General features: G+C 37.8%; 1 protein-coding gene and 1 long non-coding RNA gene across 2 annotated transcripts in view; one reads left to right on the top strand and one right to left on the bottom strand.

The window, feature by feature from the left end:
* The first annotated feature begins 635 nt into the window (after nucleotides 1–635).
* On the top strand, nucleotides 636–2,039 carry LOC107836489 (uncharacterized). The gene is made up of 2 exons (XR_001662398.1): nucleotides 636–684; nucleotides 1,831–2,039. It is a non-coding gene; the product is annotated as an uncharacterized LOC107836489 (long non-coding RNA).
* Nucleotides 2,040–6,425: 4,386 nt separating this feature from the next.
* Nucleotides 6,426–10,777, bottom strand: part of cadm1b (cell adhesion molecule 1b) — a 282,457-nt gene continuing 278,105 nt past the window's right edge. Inside the window, exons 10-11 of the mRNA XM_016672599.1 lie at nucleotides 10,365–10,493; nucleotides 6,426–10,202 (exon numbers count right to left, since the gene is read on the bottom strand). Coding sequence (XP_016528085.1) covers nucleotides 10,084–10,202; nucleotides 10,365–10,493 — 248 coding nt within the window. The 3' untranslated portion in view covers nucleotides 6,426–10,083. The remainder of the gene's footprint in view (nucleotides 10,203–10,364; nucleotides 10,494–10,777) is intronic.

The following is a 10,777-nucleotide window of genomic DNA, read 5'->3' as shown; positions in this document are numbered from 1 at the left end:
TTTTTTTTTTTTTTTCATCCAACCGGCTTCCCGCGCCCCCCTTGCAACGACCCAGAGCCCCCCCCAGGGGACGCGCCCCACAGTTTGGGAACCTCTGGGTTAGGGGATCCGTTCGGACTCAGATCTTGCCCAGAAATGGGACAAAGTGCAGCATGACCTCGATCTACTGAGAGACTCTCAGAGAAGGAATTTTAATGATTTTAATGCAATGTTTTGGGATGTTTCGTACTCTTCTCCTGACTGCTTCCTTTGTACAATAAGATCCTGTCTAAACTCTGTGAAAAAAAACATTAAAAAACCCCACAAAAATATGGTTTGTGCTACTGGATACAAATGAGCAAATGTCATAAATTCACTGCATGCGATGACGGGTGCAACCCCAAGAAGAATGAATGACGAAAATATAATCAAAACTACTACTTCAACAAAGTATAAGTCTAGCCGTGCGTTTTTATGCAAGCAGGTTTCTGCAGAGAATATCAGGAGACCTGCAAAGATTAGCAAGTAAAAAAAAAGAAGGAATGAGTTTTTTTAAACAGGTTTGTTTGTGTTTTCAGGAAGAATCTCTCTAGAAAAAGTTTTGAAATGAATAATTATTGTTTCATATTTCGCCAGTCGAGACGTTGTTGCGACAAGCTGGCTTCTGTCAAAGAGAGACAAAAATCCACAGATTGTCTCGTCTTGGTGAGTAAAAAGGCATTTCAGCTGCCCTTAGAATAAACCGAACAAAAGTTTGACAATCTGTCAACATTTATTCTTCTTTGATAACTTATTAATGAGAGAAAAAAACAAAGTGTTAGAAAGTTTATTATTATTTTTTTTTAACCAAATAGCAGGGATGTTGAGTCAGACCTGGCTGCATTTCGCCTTTGTTCATTCTCACTAGTTATTCCTGCTACATTTAATTATACCTCAGCCAAGCCAAGTGGTACATGCCATCAATCTTAATCAATTAATTAGTCAGCTAAACAGGCCACGCTCAGACATTCGTCCACTCTTAATTTCCCCATTGTGCTAATTATACTTAAACATGTCATTCCAAATTAAAATTGAACATTTAAATAGGATTAGTAATATTAATCTGAAACATCAGACGCTGGCTGTGTCTGGACAGCCACCAACAGGAAAATGCAACTACTTTTTAAAAAAATGTATTAGTAATTCAGATTACACCAGCGGCACCGCTGTTATCGGCAGCCCTGCAACGAAGCAATTATTTATTAAATAAATAAACAATTAAATAAATAGTTACACTCTTTGCAGCTACATTCGTGAACTTTGGATTTAATTCTTTTTTCCCCTCCTGTGGGTATGGAGGCCAGAACAATGTAATTCCTCCCCCAGCCTTGTTTGTTGCAGGAGCAATTATTTTATTCTTTGGAACTATTTCTTTGTAATTTAGTGCAAATTTAGACAAGTGGCCATTACTTGTAGCTATTTCCTTCTGCGTCACTTGAATGCTTGTTCTCCTTTCTCTTTATGCTCTCTTTACAAAAAGAACGTAAAGAGAGAGAAAAAAAGCACAAATTGTGAAAATAACTAACAGTTATGAAAGCAAATTATACCACAAATTAAGTTCTGAGCCAAAAAAATTGCATTGCCATGTGGACACATCTTGAAAAGACTTGCTGGAATTTGACAAATTGTTTGCACAAAAGCATTTTTGGTATTAACTCCTGCATTGTCAAGATGTTATTTTCACCTTTTTCTTCCCCCACACAAACAGTTTTCAAACCTCCAGGGTTCCTGGAGTCCTGTACTCTGTGTTTCCTTGGCTCTGTGTCTCAGACTACAATCTTTCTTGGACGTCTGCTCTTGTTTTGTCTTCAGGTTCCCATCAGGAACTTCCTGGTCCATCTCTCCACGCATCACTTCCTGTAATAAAAAACAGTTCGGACCGTAACGTTCCCGCCTCCAGGGTTCTGCTGGTGCCGACTTTAAACAAAGTTCAACATATTTTTTTTTCCCCTTCAGCAGCAGAGTTGGCTTTTGTGTTTGAGTGGATTATTTCAATTTGTACTACATTAAAAACAGAACAGTTATTTTCTCCACAATGCCACCTTATTACACATAATCTAATTTAAGCGCTTGGCTTGTCTGGGTTGTTTTACATTTTACTGAAATCAAGTGTGAATTTCATTTCAGGAGAAACCTTAAAAGCAGAATTGATGAGAACGACGTTGACATGTTTACAAATTATTTTAGCCGCTGATGGTCTCTGTCCCAAAGAATAAATGTCTCAAAAAGTTAGATTGTTCTACATTTTTTTTTGTATATAGATTAAGCTTCTGCAGCAAAAGATACATTTATTTTTTTTAAATAAATATAGATAACTATGTTTTTATATGTGTGGAGAGCGACGCTAGTTTCTTTGACTGTTTTGGTTGTTTCTGTGTCGTCACATTTCATGCCGTAGCAGCTCTCTACACCGACGTCGAGTTTCATTTACATTTATTTGTTCTAACAACGTTCACGAATGAAAAAAAATATCTCTAAAAGTTTAAACGCCGAATAAGTTTAAATTACAAAATGGTTCAGTTGAATTTATTTTATAGAAATAGTCTGAGGTTTCAATACTTTGAAGAAAAATGTTTTAAACCTCTTACTTTATTGTTTAGGTTTTCCACCAATAAAAGGACGGATAAATACATTTTTTTCCAGTGGTAGACAACCCTAATGTCCCAAAAAAGATTAATTTATTCTAAGGCATTCAGCACATCTTAACCAGGGCTGCATGTAACTTTGTGTTAAGCTAAAAAAAAAAAAAGAAAAAAAAAAAAAAGATACAAATCTGAAGTCATCACAATTCACAAAGGGACTCGGTCTTTGTGCAGCTATTTAATGCTCCTCGAGAGAAGCATTACAGTCAAATGATTGTGTGAATAAGAGAGAAAAGTGGCTGGTTTTTGAAGGTTAGACTACTCCCATTAAAGTTTGAATAATGTTATTGACCTTTACCTGGAACGGATCACTTAAAAGTAATGGGAAATGGCGGTACTGACAGAATTATGATGACAGAATAGCTTATGGTTATGAATTAGGTCTTGTTCCCCAAAACGCCTATCAATTTGTCAAATCACCGGCATCCAGTGTTCAGCTGGAAACTTTAACAGGGCCCCTGAGCCTGTTGGTGTCAGTCATCATGTCGTTTAAAACGTTTCTCGCCTCTATCTGCGCCACAACGAGCTTGTCAGTCACCGATGGGAGCCCAGATTGCTGCCGCCGCTGCCATTCACCAACATCCAATCGACAGCGGTACAATATTTTTCCTGCATGTCAAAAGCTCTCTCTCCCTCTTTTTCTTTCTTTTTTTTTTGTTGTAAATTTGACAAGCACCAGGAGGGCAGAATGAAGTGAAAATGTTCAATCCAACCTAATGCTTTTTTTTTTTTACCTTGTTAAACAAGCAAAGTGAATTTGACAACAAATACGAGGCAAAACGTTCCACCTGCTCCCGCCCTGAGAAAGACTCAGACATGGTTCGAGTCTCTTCGTTACCGAGTCCCGCTCAAGTTCTTCGCTCTCGAATGGTGAATAATTTAGCGGCGAGCACAGCGGAGTGAGAGGAAACCAAGAGTCACGGCGTCCGCACGGCTGAGTCGTTAATTCAAGGGTTTGCGTTTAAAATAATGCCGTGGAGGTTCAAAGAAAGAGAAGCGGGTGGCAAAAAGGCGGACAAATGCAAAACCTGTTCAAGATGGTGGTCGTTTTATTAAAGCGTTGAAAAGCAGAGGAAACCGATTTCAATCCAGATATTTGGGAAAACAAGGTTGAAAGGAAGTTGATTGGAGGTGAAAATTATATATATAATGATTGTCTGCTCAGCTAAAAATATCTCGAATGCTTAGAAACCAAAACAAAAAAGATGAAAATCACAAAAACTCAGCCACTGACCAGCTCCAGGGTGATCAACCTGAAACAATTACAAGAAGGCAACGTGAAGCCAAGCTGTCGTGAGGCGACATCAGAAATGTTGATTTTGAAGCAAAACCTAAACAGGCAGAGGAAATCTGAATGATCACAGGATCCAGAAGTTGGTTAAGCCAGTGCAACACTGAGGATTAGAGCATTATAATTATTATCATGTATTAGATTCCTAAGAGTTCTTCTACTTATATTTTTATGTCAATGTTTAGGGGGAGATGTTACTTAAGCGAGACGTTTCGTGCTTTACATCATGTTATAATGTGATTCCATCATCACAAAGTGTTGCTTTGATTCATTCATGCATGTTTGAGGAACCCCTGAGTCTCCCACGGCAACCATTCAAAGGTGCCTAAACGCTTGCTTAAATTGTTACAGATCGAGGGATTTTTTCTTTTTAATTTAATTCTACAAGTTTGGCAGCAACCAGGCCTGCGTGGCATTAGAAAAATTTAACTGAGCTGACTAAACTGAGGAGTTAATTCATAATTTAGCAAATATCACAAGGCCACGCTTGGTTTGGAAAGGTTTTGTTTTCACTTAGGAATTTAAAGCATTTAAAAGCAGCTTTAAAAAGCAGATTTATTAATATTGTCTTTGAGATTAAAAAGTTGTTTGATAATATAAAAGATTTGAGGTGGAATACGTTTCTTCCTGTTAAAGGGGAGGTCTTCCTCGTGCGTCCTCGATTTGAGGGATTGCTGTAAAGTCATCAACGTTCTACATTTTTTAAAACCATGTCGAGTAATTAACTGAGCATGCTGTGCTGTTATAACCAGGGAAATGTATGAGATATCAAACTAAAATGTTTTTTTTTTTCTTTTTTGTAAAGTGACTCGAGACAAGATTTGCTGTGAATTGGAGCTGTATAAATAAACCAGTGAATTGAAATTAAAATTATTAGATCAGTTATTTGCAGAAAAAACATAATTTATACAGCTAATGTTTGGGTTTGTAAATAAAATAATCTACATTATTATGTTGTTGAACAGCCAACATCGTTTTGGCTTTACTAAAATTGAACAAATCTTTCTGAACGTTTTGGTCCTAACTAGAATATGGAAATTAAAGCGACGTTAAGAATGTGAAGATCTACACCCGTTTCTAGAATTCAGCCATTTTAACACAAACTTTAGTGCAATTTGACTCCTAACCTCTAAAGTGATCACGAGTGGAAGCGTTATTTTAAACAAACGACAGCTGCACACCGTTTTAAACATTGATATCTTTTTATTAAGACAAGTACTCTTCAGATTTTTTTTTTCTTTTGTAAAAATGTTGGCATGAACCAATACAAAATATGTATGGTCAAATGAAAACAAAAAACAAAAAAACATCCTCTTTACTACACACACACACACACAAAAACAAAAAACAAAAAAAAGAAACAAGAAAACAAAACATCACTTGGGAACAAAAAAAAATATTAAAAAAATTAAATTCAAGATTCAACAACCTAAACAACCAATCTAGGGGTTTAAAAACCATCACCTCCCCCACAGGTCTCTTCCTCTTCCTCCCTCCCCAGGCTTTAAAAACATGAGTTTCGTCCAAATATCCAAGAGGTTACAGATCATTCATAAAACTTCATGTCACAGTAAATACACCATATCTTCTAAATAAGAAAAGCGATGCATGATGCAAAACAGATGCTTGAGGACTGTGAGAATATCCTAGGGTTACTAACTGACCAGCACCGCATGAGCAGAACGCAACGGTGGAAGAAGAAGAAGTGTCGAGAACATCGTTGTGACTTCGTTAACACCGACTGTACATCGTTTTCAGCTGCTTAACAAATCTAGTTTTCTTTGTGAACTAGGCCTATGCAAAATAATATTTAACATTTACCGTAACAGTGCACCATATTAAACACAGAAACATGTACAACTGAGAGGAACATGTACATCTTGTGATTTTCGTTACGTCTTCCGATACCTGTGGTACTACAGCATATATATATATATATATATGTACCTATATATATACTCGGGGCTTAAAATTTGCAATCTACCTGAGATGCAAAAAAATAAAAAATAACACAACTATAATAACACTCATGAACCTGAGAGTGTGAAGGAAAAAAATATATACTACACATCATGTAAGAAACATAAATGAAAAATTGGAATAAAATGATTCCCCCCCTCCCACCACAGCCTTTCTCAAAGTTAATCCATCAAAAGCGACAGTTACCATTTAAGATAAATATCAAAGCCCAGAATAACATTTGTCATGCGCATAGCTGTTTCCATGACACCGCACCTCCACAATCTAGAAACAACAACAAAAAGAGAGAGCGATATATTAATTTGTTTTTATTCTAGCTTATTATCTAGCCTTTAGCACTGGATTCCTCTCTGAAAGCTGCTTAGCCTTCACCCAGGAAATATTCAAATAAATAGCAAACGCAGTAAAGGCGACCAACAAATACTTAAGGCCAAATTGAATTTTGCTCTTATAAATACTGGCCCCACTGCACAAAAAAAAAAAATCACCAAAAATGATCTCAACATATTTTATTTTCAAAATGAATGAATTTGATTTATTTATCATTTAGATCCAAAAACCAGGATGTGACTTTATAGTGCATGAACAGAGAACTTGGCTGAGTATTGGCCTGAAAGTTAGAAAGGACAGATATATGTACAAGCTTAGAGTATGATTCTAACCATATGCCTGGAGATCAGAAGAAGGCACTACAATATGTCCTTCATTTTATTCTTTATTCATTTTTTTTATTTTATTATCGCATGTATCAAGAGGTCTGTTTAAGGCAGTGGTTATTTGTTTTTATCTGGTCTTTTTTTTATTTTTTCCTTACTCATCTTCTTCTTCTTCAGGCAATACAATAAAGTGTCCTGCTAATTGCCAAACAAGTTTTGCTCTTCTAGCTGTGAGTCGAAGAGGCGTAGAATGTGTAAAGTTCACACTGTTTGATTGGGGTTAATGAAAAGGAGAGATAAATTGTAGCACTATGCCATTTCTCTGCGGTTTGAGGCTACAAGATGACAGAAAAAACTAAACAAAAACAAAAAACTAAAACAGGAGCTTCCCCAAGTGAAATCTTTTGGCCTTAGAAGTTATCAAAGAAAGCCCAAAGATAAAGTATTTGCACAGAGGAAAATTTAATGGATTTAATTTAAGGTATCATACTTATCATACTTGCAGTGACTGAAAGGTCTTATAAGTCGGAAACCAACAAGAACAACAACAGCATAAGAAACAAAAATGGCTCTGCAAGGACTTCAAAGCTAAATGTAGTTTTTGTGTTTTTATTTAACTGAAAGAGTGACATCAGTATTGTTTTCTTCCAGCAGATAAGGAGGGACATTTTGTAGAGAAGACTTTCCAACTTTCTTTATGGAATATGCACAAAGACTCATAATATTTGGTGCCATTCGTCGGCATGGAATGGAAATATGAAAATGGGAGATATTTTAAGCTAGCAAAGAACTGCTAGCTGTCTGTTTTAGCATGACGCAATACTTGGGTGAAGTCGGACTTTATAAGCCAACAAAATAAATGATGTTTAAGAGTGTAGGCGAGTTAGCTAACACATCTGGTGTTAGCGTGTAGCCTATAGGCAATGTGGATGGATAGTTAAGCAGCTTATTTACTTTAGTTAGCTACTTTGATGGCAAAATTAGCTGCTAAGCTAATTTTATTAAAATAATCTGCTCAATAGGTCAAACATAAATCAGTTTAGCTAGTTTAATTAGCTAAAGTGATGATTTAGAAAACTACCAAACTGTGTTACTATTATTATTTTATTGTTATTATTTATTATTATTAGCTAATCAGGTATTCAGGTTGTGTAGCTAATTTAGCTAAACAGCTCCTTTGCCTTTTTAACTAAATTAGCTCGAATATATGTACTTAAATTAGCTAGCTGATTTACTGAGTTTTCTGCTTAGCTAATTTAGATACATATCCTAATTTGCTACTTAAATAGGTAGCTACTTGTTACAGCTAATTAGAATAATTTTGCTAACGTATTTAAGGTCTAATATATACATATTTGATACTACTAAATATTACAGTGTCAGTCTCTTACAGAAAAGTGTCTTTCCAGAAATCTTAACCTTTCACTATCTGTTGCTTCATACACATTTCTTTGTCAATATCAGACAAAAACACGAAAATGAAAGAAACTGAACAACCTTTGCCTCACTGTCATGGCACATTAGTGTCGCTTAGAAGATAACTATCTTCCAGAAATGTATTTGAGAAGATGCAGTCTGCTGTGGTATTAATACAGCTGGCAAATGCCTCTGTAAACTAAACCTGACAGACTCCAGGATTAATATTAAATAAAGTTGGGTACGGTAAGAGGATAAAGACTAACTTTTCAAATGAAACCGACAATTTTACAACAAAGAAAAACAACCAACAACTGACTCATAAAGCAGGAGATGAAATGTTTTACAGATGAAAACACAGATTCATATGATTACTTTCTCAAAATCAAGGGACACCGCCGATCCGATCCCAAGCGTTGGTCTGGGATTCTGATTATGGTTTTTAACCATTAAGTCAGAGTTGCTCTCAGCTGTTCATGTTCTCGCCTTACTATACAGGCCAGGATTGAATGTCGTGAAGAAAGGTTTGCAGTCAACAGCTATCTTTTAGCGGAAAACAAAAATTGATCAGCTGTATCCCCCAAACTTGGCAGTTCAAGTATTTCTCGAGATGATGCTAACTCCAACAGGAAACTACAAGTAGAAAAGATTCAAAGTGACAGCGATGAGGCAGAAACAACTGCACAGCGATTCAATTTACCACTCTGGGTGACCAGCCCACTGATGTGGTGGAAAATAAAGGTTTTTATTCCCTTTTTTCGTGGTACATCCACCCCTCCTGACCTGAGCTGAATAAGAAAACTTAGCCTTATTTATTTAGGATTTTACTTTGTGCAGTCGCTGGTCCTCATGGCATGGGCGATATGGGAGAAAGATAGTTGGTCAACTTAAGCACTTCAAACTTCTGTAGACCTACTGAGATGTACGTTACATACACGGCATGCATTTGAACTTTATTTTACTAGAGATAGGCAGTGTGCAACTCAAATCTGGCTGTAAAGAAATGCAAGTATTAGATCAAAACTCTGTATTGGCAAATACTTCATCTTGATTAACCCTGGGGACAAAAGAAGAAAAAAAATATATATATATTTAAACATCCCTTTGTAGAAACAACATGGCATCGATTGCAGATATGGATGGAATTAGGTACCACTGACATTGGAGAGTTTATCTAATAAATCTGATGAATATAGTAAGACGTTTCAGAAACGGTAGCTGCTCAAGACTTTTTAGGAATGTGGTTCAAAATAAAGTTCTGCGCTTGTGTCTGGATCTGGGAGCTTTTGAGGGATCGGTTGCATCTCACAACTAGATTTTAAACCCCATATACATATGCATGTGACTCTTACTCCTTTAGCAAATACATTCAAAGAAAGGCATGAGTACTCAAAACGGTTACGCAAGTAATCAACAATGAGTCTGAATTTGAAGGGGGGTTGTGTGTGTGTGTGTGTATGTGGGTGGGTGTGCGTGTGTGTGTGTGTGTGTGCAGGTAATCGTCAAAACCAATCAGACCTGCATCTAAATGTGATGAACTTGGGAGGCACCACAGGACTTTGACCCAGTGGGGAGAAACATGTCGATACTGGGTTTCATTTGATAAGCAACTGGAGAAAAAGAGGAAAAAAAAAAGTGAACTAAAGTGTGAGTGAGCTGGCCTCTCGTATATCTGGTTACATGAGCTAAAAGCTAGTTGTAGCACACACTGACAAACACCAGACCCCTTTCTATCTCCTCTGAAAGCCAAACGCAACAAAGGATCAAGTAGAGCACGTGGAGAAAGAATCCAATCCAACAAGCATGTGAATAGAAACCAACGAACCGACAAAAGAAATAGAACAAGGCACAAAATTGTCTGTAAAATAATTATACTGTACAGAATAGGACCCGGCAGTCCAAGGAAGGGTCGGACAGGAGACTAAACGACGCCTCTTCTTCCCACGCGGCTACGCCATTCCTACTTCCCTCCTCCTCTCCCCTTCTTCTTTTACCCTAACCCAAGCCGTCCTACTACCCAATCAACGCTGGACGCAGTGCTCCCACCGCGTCCCCAACCATCACTTCAGGCCCATCTGGTTTAGATGTAGTACTCCTTCTTCTCGTCTGTGTTGTTGTGGCCCCCCTCTGCGTTGATGATTGCTGTGTCGGCGTCGGCCGCATCGTCCGCTCCCTTGGCTTCATGCGTGAAGTAAGTTCCTGGAGAAAAGAAAGAAAAAAAAAAGGGGGACAAACGAATTAGCGCCCGGCGCGCTCCGCCTCTCCACCTTTTCTCTTCAACTCTGCTGCACTCCATTTTCAAATAAAGCACTTAAACTCTCAACAATGTGTTCGCGAGCAAGCGCGGCGGCGCTGGCTTACCTTTGTGTCTGGCAAAGTACCGGCCGAGCACAATGAGCGCGCAGAGGATGGCAAACATCACAACGGCGACCACTCCACCGATGACGGCGTGGTCGATTTTCTGCGGCGCGCCCTCGCCGGCTCTGGAGTCTTTGCAAACCAAAGTAAAAAAAAAAGAAAAAACAAAACACAATAACCAAAAGTTAATATCGTGGTTTGATACAATCTCAGCTTGAGAACTGTGGTAAAAGTGCAGCCCACACACACGTGGTTTTCTGGCCATCAGAGTGCCAAGCCAACGTTAGAGTGAGCAAACCAGAAAACTTTAAAGAGAGGAGGAATATTCTGAACATACACAGCTGCTTTCACACCACTTGGCACCTCTGGTAGAAACGTGTGAAAAGCCTTGAAGTTATATAATGTCTAACTGCAGG

Source organism: Poecilia formosa, unplaced genomic scaffold (genome assembly GCF_000485575.1).
Source record: "Poecilia formosa unplaced genomic scaffold, Poecilia_formosa-5.1.2 Scaffold63, whole genome shotgun sequence".
In the NCBI taxonomy this organism is placed as follows: Eukaryota; Metazoa; Chordata; class Actinopteri; order Cyprinodontiformes; family Poeciliidae; genus Poecilia; species Poecilia formosa.
The sequence above is the reverse complement of the archived record's forward strand: the minus strand, read 5'-3'. Positions and strand labels throughout refer to the sequence as shown.